The 15,422-nt window shown below is 38.7% G+C and overlaps 1 protein-coding gene across 3 annotated transcripts in view; it reads left to right on the forward strand.

Moving 5' to 3' along the window:
- Positions 1-15,422, forward strand: part of slc25a26 (solute carrier family 25 member 26) — a 191,456-nt gene that overhangs the window by 60,614 nt on the left and 115,420 nt on the right. For all 3 annotated transcript variants that reach the window (XM_008105406.3, XM_003217807.4, XM_062969687.1), the window contains one exon: positions 3,341-3,388. In XM_008105406.3, the coding sequence (XP_008103613.1) occupies positions 3,341-3,388 (48 nt within the window). The remainder of the gene's footprint in view (positions 1-3,340; positions 3,389-15,422) is intronic.

A 15,422-nucleotide genomic window follows, 5' to 3' on the forward strand; every position in this document is an offset into this window, starting at 1 on the left:
TTATTATTATTATTATTATTATTATTGCTGGATGGCCATCTGTCAGGGGTGCTTTGATTGTGCTTTCCCTGCATAAAGGGAGAATGAAGGGAGTTGGAATAGATGGCCTTTAGACCTCCCTTCCAACTCTAGGAATCTATGAAAGGTGTATTAGTCAACCACGAGCCGAACACGAGCCAACAATGTGATGCTGCAGCTGAAAAAGCCAGTGCTGTTCTAGGCTGCGCCAATAGGAGAAGCCTAAAAGAAGGCAAAAGGGAATTGTTATGACACTTTACCTTGGCTGGTTTTTAAATTGCTTTTAATGGTAATTATTTAATGCAACTGCTTATTTTAACTTATTGTACAATGTTTAGTATTGTCTTTTGTTTAATTTTTTATGGTTTTCTGTTTATATGGGCATTGAATGTTTGCCTGTTTATATGTTGGAAGCCACCCTGAGTCCTCATGGGGAGATAGGGTGGAGTATAAATGAACTATTATTATTATTATTATTATTATTATTATTATTATTATTATTATTATTATTATTGACACAACGACGTTGTATGACACAGCAAACAAGATAGATATGCTGGATTTCGTTTCACAAAATCACAAGTCGAACACTTCCCAAGTGTCTAGGACTGTGTGATGTATTTTCGGATGATGCGTGCAGATCCCAGCAGGGTGGCCTTTTGCAGCTGGCAGATCGTAGTTTTGTCAATGTCTATTGTTTCCAAATGCCGGCTGAGATCTTTTGGCACGGCACCCAGTGTGCCCATCACCACTGGGACCACCTGCACTGGTTTCTGCCAGAGTCTTTGAAGTTCAATCTTGAGGTCCTGATAGCGGCTGAGTTTTTCCTGTTGTTTTTCTTCAATGCGACTGTCACCTGGGATGGCAACATCAATGATCCAAACCTTGTTCTTTTCCACAACTGTGATGTCTGGTGTGTTGTGTTCCAGAACTTTGTCAGTCTGGATTCGGAAGTCCCACAGTATCTTTGCGTGTTCATTTTCCACAACCTTTGCAGGTTTGTGATCCCACCAGTTCTTAACTGCAGGGAGGTGATACTTGAGGCATAGGTTCCAATGAATCATTTGGGCCACATAGTTGTGCCTCTGTTTGTAGTCTGTCTGTGCAATTTTCTTACAGCAGCTGAGGATATGATCAATGGTTTCATCGGTTTCCTTGCACAGTCTGCACTTTGGGTCATCAGCTGATTTTTCGATCTTGGCCTTGATTGCATTTGTTCTGATGGCTTGCTCCTGGGCTGCAAGGATCAGGCCTTCTGTCTCCTTCTTCAGGGTCCCATTCGTGAGCCAGAGCCAGGTCTTCTCTTTATCAGCTTTTCCTTCAATTTTGTCAAGGAACTTTCCATGCAGTGTTTTGTTGTGCCAGCTGTCAGCTCTAGTTTGTAGTGCGGTTTTCTTGTACTGGTTTTTTGTCTGCTGTGCTTTGAGGAGTTTCTGATTTTTGACTTCAATCAAAGCAGGTTCTTCACTTTGTTTTACATATTCTGCCAGGGCATGTTCTTCTTCTTTGACTGCTTGTTTTACTTGCAAGAGTCCTCTGCCCCCAGATCTTCTAGGCAGATACAGCTGGTCAACATCACTGCGAGGGTGCAGTGAATGATGAATGGTCATGAGTTTTCTTGTTTTTCTGTCCAAATTGTCCAGTTCCATCTGTGTCCAGTTTATAATGCCAGCAGTATATCTTATGACAGGTATGGCCCAGGTGTTTATGGCCTTGATGGTGTTGCCTCCATTGAGCTTGCTTTTGAGAATTTTTTTGACCCTTTGTGTGTATTCTTTACTGACCACAGTTTTCACATGTTCATGCTTGATGTTGTCCAGCTGTAATATGCCCAGATATTTATAGGCCTCTGGCTGGTGACACCTTATTGTTTGGCCATTGGGCATATTGATGCCCTCACTTTCAATTATTATTATTATTATTATTATTATTATTATTATTATTATTATTATTATTAAGTTATTGTTGATACCATATTGTTTTTGTTTACCCTCCTTTTCCATTTATAGAGCTAGTTTACTGTTTTTCTTGAAATATGGTAAATTTTCAAAAACATTTAACTTACGGATGCCTCAATTAATGTGATTTTATTGGTATCTATTTTTATTTTTGAAATTTACCTGTAGCTGCTGCAGTTCCCACTCTCGGCTTATATTCGGGTTGGCTTATACTTGAGTATATAGGTTCTATTATGGGTTTACAGTGTTTACAGTTTACAGTAACAGTGTTTTGATGTTTTTAAATACAGTAGAGTCTCGGTTATCCAAGATAAAGGGGCGGGCCCAATTTCGGATAACCGAACTGATCGGATTGCTGGGAGGCCCTATTCTATTGATCTATTCTATTCTATTGGTCTATTGATCTGTCCTTGTCATCAAGACTCCCTGTTTTGCCCTGGATCGCCCTGTACATCCAACCTCCTGCTAAATTGGTACTTTACATGAAAAGGAGAAGAAGTTGTGCTTGTCTTAATGGTGTAGGGTTGGAGCACCAATAGTTTTTGATGAGCAAGAATTATAACTTTATTTGCTGCTCCCTCAGGCTCCCTTTCCCTCTTTAAATTTAGCAATATTCTTCACAATAGTGAGAGGGAAAAATAGATTTTCCTGGCTACAAAACATTTTGTAGCAATAACAATGGTCAGGAATTGGCTTGTTGATGTAAACCAACAGACCTGTCTGAAGTTTTAGAAATGTATTATGAAACATGACTATTGAGGACTGCCATGTTGCATGCTATGACTTGAACTTTTACTGCTATACCACACCAAAACAAATCAATCCAAACCACTGGATGTATGTACAACTGCCTTTTAAAATGTCCTGGTCCTACTTTGAAACCACTGAAACCTGCCTTTCCTGGGAACAGGTCTGAACTGTTATTGTTAATAATGAAGGGCAGGCCTATGGGCATATTAAAAATTGAGTTATCCTTTGCCCTTTGGAAAGCTTCCAGCTCCCCTTATGTGCCTTTGGAAGAGTTGGCGGAATTTAGATGCAAGTTATGCATGGTCAAAATGAATTCATGGATTTCTGGGCTTTCCTATTCTTCTAACTTAGTAATGTAATGTGATATATTATCCCTTCAATGTGCAACTGTAACTGATTATTTTGAGTAGCCATTAAACAAGTTTTATAAGTGGGGACAAAGCTCTCCTATGTTGGTAAATACAATAAATACAGTATGTTTATAATCAGTATTGCTGATTTGCTGGAAGCCTGCTCTCAGTAAAGCTGTTGTGCCAACCATGTAATCATCTGTAAATTGCCTTTTTGGTTAATATAATTCCCTATAGCTGATGTTTTCTCTGGTTGATTTTCAGGGCATTCTAGGACTCTACCGAGGCTATAAAAGCACAGTATTAAGAGAGGTAAGCTTTCTGTTCTTTTTTTTTTTTAATGATGTCTGTCTTTGGGCTGGAGTTATTTTCCAGATATGTAATCATGATAATACAGCTGAATAAAAAATGATATAGGCTTTCCCTTTTTCCAGCCCACCAGGTTGAAACCCCCTTTAAACCATATCTAACAGGGAAGAATGATAAATCATTGTTCAGGGCACACTTTCTAGTTTAACTACTGCTTTTGTTGTATTATATTTTCTTGCACTATGAACGCGACACAAAACACAGAAATAAAAATCAACATTAAGTTGTAGAAGTGCTCTTGACAATGTTGCTGCGCAGGTGTATCATAAAGCCAAACCAAAAGATCACAAAGAACATGTTAAAAGTTGGCCTTTTTATGGATCTACCAAATACAAAATAATAATAATAATAATAATAATAATAAGAAGAAGAAGAAGAAGAAGAAGAAGAAGAAGAAGAAGAAGAAGAAGAAGAAGAAGAATGTTGGTGGCAGTTCAAACATTTAACAGAATGGAAGAGAGGGAGGGTCAAAATTAGAACCAAAATGGCAGCTGATTTGATTTCTCTTTTTCTGTTGCTTTACCAACATATTTTAAGATGTTGGCATTGTTGTGCTGGCTGTTTTTCAGCCTCAAATACATGCTTGGTTCAGGTTGGAAAAGAAGAGCCAATAAGATAAAAGGGTTGGGAAGAAGCAGTCTGCCAAGGAGATGGCCATCTTTCCATGTCAAACATGATTGTGTCTGTATGAATCGTTTGGCTCTCTCCTTTCTGCAATGCATTGCTATTCTAGCTGCTGTGAAGGCTTGCCATAATTGTCACAAAAGAAAGGCTTAATATTGACCTTGAATATTCAAGGAATTTGTGTGACCACCTCTGTAAATTTGTTCACAACACTGGCACAAAATACATTCATTTGGGAATCAGCTTTGCTGATTTTTTAGGTGCTGGGCAACGACCTTTATATTAATGTGTCTTTAATGTGCTGATCTCTTGCACACTTTGCTCTCCAGTTCTAATTGGAATAATAAAATCATAGATTTGGAAGAGACCACAAGAGCCATCCAGTCCAATGCTTTGCTGTACCTTAGAGTTGAATCCAACATTAGTCCTACCTTGAGCAGAATAGGTCTTGTAAGTCCAAACTTGCTGAAATCTTTCTGGTTTCAGTAAGTCTGCTCTGGACATAATTAATTTTGATTGCAATATACCACTCAACTGTAAGGAGTGGTACCCCTGTGGATATTTTTTTCATCTTTTGAGTATGTATACCCTTTGATACATGTAAAACTTTGGTACTTTAAATTATGCTTTTGGATGCGTGTAGGGTGTGGAATATATTAATAATAATAATAATAATAATAATAATAATAATAATAATAATAATAATAATAATATACTTTATGTATATTCTGCCCTTCTTCCCGGAGGGACTAACAGCGGATTACAGTATCATAGAGCAGACAAAGGCAAACACTCAGTGCCTTGTTTACAAACAGGTGGTGTTCATTTCTGGCTCTGGGAGGTGCTCTTTCTCCATTTTCAAGCCAGGTAGCCTGCAATGTTACCTCCTGATCATTGGCCGGCAAGATTGCTTGGAGCATCGCTTTGCCTTTTCTCGCTGAAGCGGTACCTATTTATCTACTCACATTTACATGTTTTCTAATTGCTAGGTTGGCAACAAGCTAGGGCTGACAAACGGGAGCTCACCCCATTTCGCGGATTCAAACTGCTAATCTTTAGGTCAGCAGATTCAGCAGCACAAGGGTTTAATCCATTGCACCACTGCAACCCATACTTAACTCGTTTTATTTCCATTTTGTGATTTGTTTTGAGAGTAGGTACATAGAAGCTCTCCTATAAAGAGCAGTTAACTCTCTAGTTCAGCCTAGTCATCTCAGCCTGTCAATTACTTTATTTCCTTATTCCATTTGCATGCCACCTTTCTCTTAGCATGGAACCTAATTTGGCTTCCTGAACAATGATGCCATCAGCAAATAACTTGATCCACACTTTTCTTTTAATGTGGCTCGTACTGCCTAATTTCAGCAAAATATAAATAGTAACATACATGGAAAGAAATGGAAGGTTTATATTGTTTAAACTACCTGCTGCAAATAACTCCTCCAAAAGCTTACTTCTTCCTTTCAAATGTTTCCTCTGAAGTATTGGATCAGATATTAACAATTACCTGTAAAAAAAGTGACAGTGTTTTTAATGTCTTGTGTAAACTGTGGTTTAGCAATACAAAATTCCATGCTTCAGACATTTGGAAACAAATTTTGCTTTCTTGTGGCACAAAATTAGTTATTTGTGTGAAGAGATGACACCTGCTTCTCTCACACATAACCCCACTCCATCCTGTACTTATTTTCTGCCTCACTAAACACATGTTGCTTGTTGAGATTTCATCTGTCTGCAAGCAACAACAAAAAAGGGCAACACAGCGTTTTGATTTCTCTGAGGGTTTATGAATAAATGAATAGCTTTTTTTCTTGTTGCCGACTAACAGATAGATAAAACAGTTGTGATTGGATGCTACTCTGCCCCAGAAATGTGTTTTGACATGTCTCAGGTTGATGATTAATTTCTAAGCCCCTCTCACAGCATCATATCTGACCCTACGGAGAGAACTTTAGTTTACTCCAAATGGGAACACTTGGTTAGAAATTTAATTGTGGTCCTTTCCATTATGTGCATACATAAAAGTCCTTTCAAATCCAATTTTAGTTGAAAGACAGTGGTTTCCCCCTCCTTTTCTTCCTTGGTGCATCTGCCGTGCAGAATGAGCAACAAATTATAGTTGACATGTGTAATGCAGTTTTGCTTCAAAATGAAACAAATTGTAAATGATCAGTTGTGCATTGTAGGTCCCCCACCATCACCACATACACACCTTAGGTGGCTTGTTTTTAGGTCTGTGCTGAAAGGCTCATGTGTTTTGACATTAGATATTGCTGCTTGGAGGGAAAGTGGCTGTTAAGTTGTTTAATTGGTTACTTCTCCCTAGGCAGACATGCACTGGGTTGCTGTGAAATTGTAAGCTTATATTGGGCATGTTGTAAATGGATGGGAGACCACCAATGAATATCATGTAGTGTAGGCTGTATTTTATAGGAAGGAACTGACAAAACCACTTCTGAGTGTTGTTTGCCTAGGAAAACTCTATAAAAATCAAGGGATTGTTGTAAGTCAAGGGTTGAATTGAAGGAACATGCACTCACGAGAAAGGAGAGCACAAAACTTTTTGTTCTTTTGAGCAGGAGGTGTTTCTGTATTGGATAGGAGACATCAAATTAGTAATTGAATGTTCTCAGTATTCTCCAAGTAGATGTGATAGAATCATGTGCGTCTTACCTTTTCCTAGCTCTTAATAATAAGAAAAAATAAAATATAACTTCTATTGACATTACAAAAGCACAGAATTTTGATACCATACTATAATTATAATACTATAATTGGAGCCCCGTGGTAGCGCAGTGGGTTAAACCGCTGAGCTGTTAAACTTTCTGACCAAAAGGTCAGCGGTTCGATTCCACAGAGAGGAGTCAGCCCCCTTTTCTGCCAACCTAGCAGTTCGAAAACATGCAAATGTAAGTAGATCAATAGGTACCGCACCAATGGGAAGGTAACAGCGCTCCATGTAGTCATGCCAGCCATATGACCTTGGAGGTGTCTACGGACAATGCCGGCTCTTTGGCTTAGAAATGGAGATGAGCACCAACCCCCAGAGCCGGACACGACTAGACTTAATGTCAGGGGAAAACCTTTACCTTTACCTTACTATAATATCAATCCTCTGAGGTTTGCAGTTGGGTGAGATCTTTAGATTGTGCTACAACATTAGAGTTCTCTGCCAGACAAGGCTTAAGTATGTCATGAAACTACATATCCCTGGATTCCACTGGACAGAGCCATGGCAGTAGAAGTAGTATTGAAACTATTATAATTGTGTAGCATGGATGTACCAATAATGTCTCTGCAGTCCAGTTTATCCCGCTTAATGTTAATGCCAATGAGGTGGAAAGAGGATGGAGTAAATCTGAGAAACTTGTGTTCTCAAGTTGCATAGAGTATACAGTAGAGTCTCAGTTATCCAAGCTAAACGGGCCAGCAGAAGCTTGGATAAGCGAATATCTTGGATAATAAGGAGGGATTAAGGAAAAGCCTATTAAACATCAAATTAGGTTATGATTTTACAAATTAAGCACCAAAACATCATGTTATACAACAAATTTGATAGAAAAAGTAGTTCAATACGCAGTAATGTTATGTTGTAATTACTGTATTTAGGAATTTAGCACCAAAATATCATGATATATTGAAAACATTGACTACAAAAATGGCTTGGATTATCCAGAAGCTTGGATAAGCGAGGCTTGGATAAGTGAGACTCTACTGTATTATCAGTAGATCAGTAGGACATATTTTGGGCATTTTGGGGACATATTTCTTTTCTCAGTATTAGTTGGTAAGTTCATCTAAATCTCATTAAGCATTTGTTTATGATGTCGCCAATACTTATTCCTATTTTTCAGATCTTTAAAGTTATTTTAAAAATCTTGAAAAAGTTAGATTTTTCTTGATCAAGTTTCCTAGTATTGGTATCACATAGCTGCCATGGCCAGGGTCTGTGCTAGATTTTGGGTTCTGGCACAGTGAGTTAAACCCTTGTGCCACAGGACTGATGACCTGAGGGTTGAGTGGCTGACCTGAAGGTTGCCGGTTTGAATCCAACCCAGGGAGAGCGTGGATGAGCTCCCTTTATCAGCTCCAGCTCCCTATGCGGGGACATGAGAGAAGCCTCCCACAAGGATGGTAAAACATCAACCATCTGGGCGTCCCCTGGGCAACGTCCTTGCAGATTACCAATTTTCTCATATCAGAAGTGACTTGCAGTTTCTCAATTTGCTCCTGACACACACAAAAAGCCCCAAATTATGATCCCATCTATAGTAGCATAATCAAAACATGTAAGATAACTAGTCAAGCAAATTTCACCTAGGCACCCTAAATTATGTCCTGCTGTTCCCAGCATTATCCCATTCATGAAAGGAGGCATAGGAAGAGATGTTGTTGTGTGACGGTGCCGTAAACATTGGAAACCAAGTTATGTGAAAGAGAGTTAAGGCATTTTTGATGCAGTGTGTGCTAGTTTCCAGGACTGGGAAAACAAGAGAATGTGTGGGGTAAATAGTCTCACAGCAGGGAGAAAGATGGTCTTTGTGCACCATTTTTTGCAAGTGTGATTATGCCGATAAGGCCAGTTGTGTAGGGAATTGTGCATTCTTGGTCTCACAGCTTGCTGATGAGCTGGTGACATCTATAGCTCCTCTGCTGAAAGTGTATCCTTGTAAGCTGAGCCAGGCCTTTCAATTTCTGTAGAATTCATTTTATTAACTATGACCAAGGAGAACATCTGTTAAAATTCCTTTGCGTTTAGTTCATGGGAAAAAAAGGGGGAATCCCTCCCTGATTCTCAATTCTCTTTAGGCTTAAAAAACCCCAAAGAGCAATCTTTTAACAGATGTCTGAAATGGACATAATAATGAATGAGGAGGTAGCATTAAAAAGTTAAACTTCCCCTGCAACCCTTTTCTGCATTGCAACTTTTTCTGTAGTGTAATGCTAAATGATTTACTCAGTGTGACTGTGATAGCATTCTGGCTGACATGCTCCCCCACATATAAAATTGTTTGCTACAGCGCTGCAAATTTGTAAGGTTAGCCTTTCTCAGTTTAAAACAAATCCAGTGGCTCAAAAGATTTTTTTATTTAGTCAGAAATGCAAAAAGTAAAGAAAGGAACTACCTCCTTCCTTCAACAGGAAGCCTTGTTTTAGTCAGACCTTTTAGTACAAGTAATTCAAGAAGAGGGCTTGGAAATACTATATTTTTGAACTACAGTTTCCCATTGATCCCTTTGTCTGCATGGCCATTGGCTACTGACCATGTTGGGAATTGTAATTCTTTCAAATATCTTCTCTGCCCAAGAGAAGTTTTGCATTATTTTGGACTCGTTATATCTGACACCTGTTTCATTTTACCATTTTGACTGATACAGGAGATGGAGCTGCAGACCTCCACTGATCAGAGCTTGAATCCTGCCAGATATAAGTCCTGATACCAACACAGCATTATATTTGATGATATTTTAAAAAATGATGTGATTCCATAAGATCATGTATGCATTTTGGAAAGTTTTGCTAGAAATGCATTATCTATGTAATGTTTCTTGGCAATATTTTATCAGTGAATACCTGCTTGAGGATCTGACTATAATCTTTTGCATGAACCTAAAATAAATTCTAAACAGATGTGTTAACATTCAAACCAATTAGGTTTTTGTGAATAGGAAATGCTAATGCACGGACTGTCCATTGTGTGTCTGGGATCCAGTAAAATCCTTTATGAATGTGGATTTGGTCTGCTTGGAATAAAATGTTGTGTTCCTGGAGTTAAGGGGCCCATCTACTTGGGGCAGATGAACTGGTGCAAAGGTGAATAGACTCTGCAGTATCTGCATGATGTAATGATTCCATTCACCTTAATGTAAGAAACAGCTGCATAATATGGACTTGTGGGAAACTCTGAATCTTGCTTGCACTTTGTTCCATTGTGAACTTATTAAAAAGAAGACATGGCTGTTCACACCATCATCCTGTTTTCCCTGGGCTTGAACAGCCCCGGGACAGGGGAGGATGCTTAACTTTCACCTGTGGATTTAGCCTAAGCAAGCGACCACCAAGCTTTAATTTGGTGATGGTCATCACTCTCTTCCTGTAGTGACCCAGCTGGAGTGACAAAGGGATTGGAGAATGGAGAGGAAAAGAAGGGAGCTATTTGTCCTTTCCTCCTTCCTTTTCTCTTAGTCACTCTGGCTAATCACAACAGGCGCCAAGCATTTCTCACCACCAGTTTCATGTCATTTAGTTGCCACAAAGGGGGAGGCAAGGGTGGTGATCCAGTGGTGTCATATGGGCACCATCCAGCTGTTGGGCCAGGTCAGTCCTGTGCAGTTCAGGCACCAGCCAGTCCCTAAGCCAGTTTGGCGGCTAGCCATGTGGACATCAGCAGCACCGATTTGGCGTACCCTGCTCCTAATCAGCTTTGTGATTTCTGGCAGGTGTAGATGGCTCCTGTGTCTTTCAGGCATTATCCTCTTAGAACTCCAGTGAGTTCATCTAAATATTGGGAGAACAAAGTAGATGATGTCTTCTCTCATCTTCAGTAATTGGTCATGGAATACACTCCATAATGGAGATGGTCTGTTTTTTTAAAAAATTATTTATGATTTTCGAATTACATTAAAAGTGGGGGAACAATTGTAACTGATAGGAAAGAAACAGAATGAAAGGAAAACAATAAGATAAAAGGAAAAAGAGTAGGGGGGAAAGACAATTAAGGCATATAGAGAGAGAGAAAAGGAAAAGGAAAAGGAGAAAATGAAACAGAACATAACAAGACAAAAAAACAACAACAAAAAAACCCAAAAAAACTGTTGCTACTTCCAGATCTTCTGTGTTGCAGGTCGAATTTTCTTTATGTCTACATTGTCAGCATTGGAATTTTTGCCTCTTAGTCTGTGGGTTGTTTTGGGACCAATTTTACTAGAGTTCTATTTTATTATTCATCAAATAGAGTCTTAGTTTATTCCAGTCTGTCCTTTGCCCTTGTGAGCTATTCTGTGTCAATATTTGTGTCAGTAAGTCCATGTTCCTAATACCTAGGATTCTCAAAATCCATTTTTACATAGAGGGAATTTTTTGGGTTTTCCACAGTTGAGCTAAGCATATCCTTGCGGATGTCACTAAATAAACAAACAGCTTGTTCGTGTTTTGGTCCATATGAAAGTTAGTAATTCCTAAAAGAAAATACTCTGGTTTGAGGTCAAATTTTTTTGTAAGATTTTCTCCATCTTTTTATGGACTTCATGCCAGAACTTTTTTTTTACTTTTTTACACCTCCACCACATGTGTATGAAATCTCCCATGTGTTTCCCACATTTCCAACATTTCCCATTACTTTTTCCTTTATTGAATTTGGCTAATATTTCCGGTGTAAGGTACCATCTGTAAAACATTTTGTACCAATTTTCCTTCAGTTCAGCTGAGTATGTAAATTTTAGTTTCTTTGTCCATATCTCTTCCCACTTTGCCATGTTTATTGTATGTCCTACGTCCATAACCCATTTTATCATCTCCTTGTCCTGTTCTTCTTCTGATGGAGACGGTCTGTTTTGATTGAGGAAATTATTGCTCAAGAAGGTACTAAATACTGCTTGCACTATGATCTAAAGGGATTAACATAGTAGGAGGTTACACCTGCATATATAACTAACAGGATTTCATGCTTTGTAGCTGGAATGAATCATAGCCCCAGATTGTCAGGCAAGGTGGAAGTGGTTAGACAAACCAGAGTCTAGGTTTAGGAGGACAACTAGATGGTGTGTTTTGGCATTTTTAGTAGAAGCAGCCTTTAAAGTTGGAATCAATCAAGGTCCTATCTTCCTAAGGCAAATGATAATATAACCAGGTTCTAGGTTTTACAGGATTTGCAGCTGGATGGCCTATCTGGTTTTTGTGTACTTGTGAAGGAAAAGCATTTTTATTAACTAAAATTGATACCTGGATATTTTATACATTGTGATCACCATTTGGAGTTTTATAATGGCACACTTATTAGTTGAATGAATACTTCACCACATTGCTGACATTTTGTACTTTGAACAAGCTTCTCTCTCAATTCAGATGTCAAAATTATTAAAAAGGTGCATTGGATTTGAGAGAGGAAATCACTCTCTGTGACAGGTCTAAGGTTGACTTCTTCAGGGTGGCCTCATTGTTCTAAATCCTTTTGGACCCTGTCACCCATTTTGGCCTCTTCCCAATAAAATCCCTCCCTAGACTGAGTACATGGGTCTTGATGTGATCTCTAGTTGGACTAGTGGAGGTGATGTTTGCGGGATTCATTGTGGCACATGTGACCAGACTCTCAATCAAAACTTAATAGGAATAGCCATACACAGTTGTAAAAAAGAATAAAATAATCAAAAGTTTGTTAATATATAAATTCATGAAGCACACGTGTAAAGCTCTCTCTCTCTCTCTCTCTCTCTCTGTGTGTGTGTGTGTGTGTATACATACACACACACACACACACACAAACACACACATACACATACTTACACACTTTGAGTCTCCTTGTGGAGAGAAAAAGCAGGATATAAATAAACATAATAATAAAAAATAATACACCTAAAGGGGGTGGTGGTAATATGATCAGTGATATTTTATTCTTCACTAGTTTTGCTGTGTTGGAATCACAGTCCTTTTGTCCTCCAAGTATTTTGGACTTCAGTTCCCAGAATTCCTGACAGATGGCCAAGCTGGGTTGGGGCTTCTGGGAGTTGGAACCCCAGTAATCTGGAGAACCTAAAACTGGGAACCAGTGACTTAGAAGGGTCAGGCAAGTAGGAATCATTGACGATGACTGCCACAAAGGAAGAGAATACAAGGTCCATGTTTTGTAGCCCCCAGAACTACATTTTTACAGTGGAAACAAAATATTCATTTAAAAGGAAAGGAAATGCTGCTGTGATCATCAGTATGTTGTAGTCCTTTTAGTGTTGTAATAGGACTTGGAGGGACCTGTCTTTGAATCCTTGCTCAGCCATGGGAACCCACTGGGAAAGCCATACCCTTCCAGTCTCAGGGTGGCATTGGTAAACCTCATTTGAATAAATCTTATTCAAGTAAAACCTATTTTAGGGTTGACTTGTGAACTGTTAACATGACTGCATGCCTTGTTTTTATTCCCAAAGAAGCTTTCAGTGAAATCAGTAATGAAAATCTAGTCATTTATGATTTTTTTCTTGATGTGTGATATAGGCTGCAATGTGTTTTGGGAAGGGAAGTTGAATTGGCCCCACAATCCACCAAATTTACCCTCCTCTAGACTGCAGTATATTATGATTTGTGTGTCTCTTTTGCAAGTACTATAATCGTAACATAATTTTATGTTAAACACATGTGGAGTGATCATGGCATTAGATGTAGTCTCCTATTACACTTTAAAATATCTCTTTTGATGTTGAAAAAGTGGTATATATCAGCATTTGGTCTGCAACCATGGAGTCTAAAACCTATTGTCCTAAAATAAATTAATATACTAAACTTAAATTATGGGTTTCTATGGCAGTCTTTACATTTCATCCTCTGGCTATACTAAGTCTATTTGACATATTGTGCACACAACAAATTCTAAAAGACAGAGTGTGGTGGTTGTATTACTTGGTTGTAGGCTCATTTCAAAAATTACAATAGACATTGTTGGAAAATGAAAACTGACCCAGATTTCCTTCCAGTTCAATCCTGATTCTGTGGTGGGACTGTTGTGAGATAACATAACTGTCCTGCAACTGCACAAGGACTATGTTTGCCCTCCTGTTCTTTGAGCAGGCCAGGCCATATTTTAAATAACTATAACTCTGTCAATTCCCCAAACGACATAAGCAGCCAGGTCTTTGTTTTCTATGGACCCATCTCTGTTATGCACAATGGGTTTCATATTTGCAAGAAGCTTTTAATGTGCAGGATTTGCAAAGGAATGTTCTCTCCTGAAGTAATGTTTGCCCTTAATTTAAGTCAGTGGCATGTTTCCAGTTTTCCTCCTTCTGTTGAGATTTAAAATGATCTCTAATGGCTTATTCATTTGTTCCATGCATCTTTTTTTTCTTTCAGAATTGGGTCTTAGACTCTTGTTGAGCAATCAATCTGTTGATGTTGTTGTTTCTAACTAATTTAGACCATCTGTAACAATGCCGAGATAAGAAGGAGGAGGCAAAGGATGGATTGAAACAGGCAGTTCAAATGTGCAGATTGAGAACTACCTGGCAGTCTCTGTGAAACATTTGTGATGAACCTTCCTTTGAACAAAATTGATATCCTTTTTGACAGCATGATTTTGGTACTGTACTATGTTTAGATTGAACCTTTCACAGATTCTGATTGACAGTGATAGAAGTGTGTGGTTGACATTTCTGAATGAGATGTTGGCCTGGTTTGAACACTATACTGCGTGATCATTAAAACATGGTCTGACAGTGTGCAGTACCCCATGGACTTCTCAGCTGCTCCCCTTTCTCCTCCTCCTGTGTGAACGTTCTTAGTCATAGGGTCATAGAATCATAGAATTGGAAAGGACCTAATCGACCATTGAATCCAACCCCATCTTCAATGCAAGATTTCTAACTGGAACATCCCTAATCCAGCATCTTTTTGGAGGTGTCCAAAGAAGGAGACCTTGCTACTTTTCTAGGAAATTTGGTTCTATTTCCTGAATTGCTTTTACTACCAAGTAATGAGCTTCTGGTCAAATGAAATCTAGTATAATGTCAAGTTTTCAACTTTGTGCTTTTTAATACATTATAACTACCCTCAATTTGCTTCTGACACAATAAATAAAAACATTAACATCTCCGGCCCATCCTCTGTTCAGATATCATGCCAACGACTTAAACCGAGAAACAGCTTCGTAAGATCTACAGAGATTCTTGCAGGAACACCTCAGCAAGTGAGAGTCCAAAAGTGGCAGGTAAAAATCCGGAATCTCAATCAGTGGCTGATACTGGATGAGAAAGTCCCTCCTGGGAATATAGACTGGGTGACCTGGAAGATGCTGAACAGACTGCGCTCTGGCACCACAAGATGCAGAGCCAACTTTAAGAAATGGGGTTACAAAGTGGAGTCCACAACATGTGAGTGTGGAGAAAAGCAAACCCCAGACCACTTACCTGCTGCATGCACAATGGAGGATCTTCTTACAGCAACACTAGAGGCACTTGAAGTGGCCAGCTTCTGGTCAAAGGAAATGTAGCATAATGCCAAGATTTTGAATTTGTTTGTTGTTTTTATAAATTATAGCTATGTTCTCAATTTGCTTCTGACATTATAAATAAAATAATAAACTTTCTAGGTTAGCAAGAACCGTCATCAAATTGTATATGTCTACCTATCTTTTTAAAAGGTATATGATTTT

Source organism: Anolis carolinensis, chromosome 2 (genome assembly GCF_035594765.1).
Source record: "Anolis carolinensis isolate JA03-04 chromosome 2, rAnoCar3.1.pri, whole genome shotgun sequence".
In the NCBI taxonomy this organism is placed as follows: domain Eukaryota; kingdom Metazoa; phylum Chordata; class Lepidosauria; order Squamata; family Dactyloidae; genus Anolis; species Anolis carolinensis.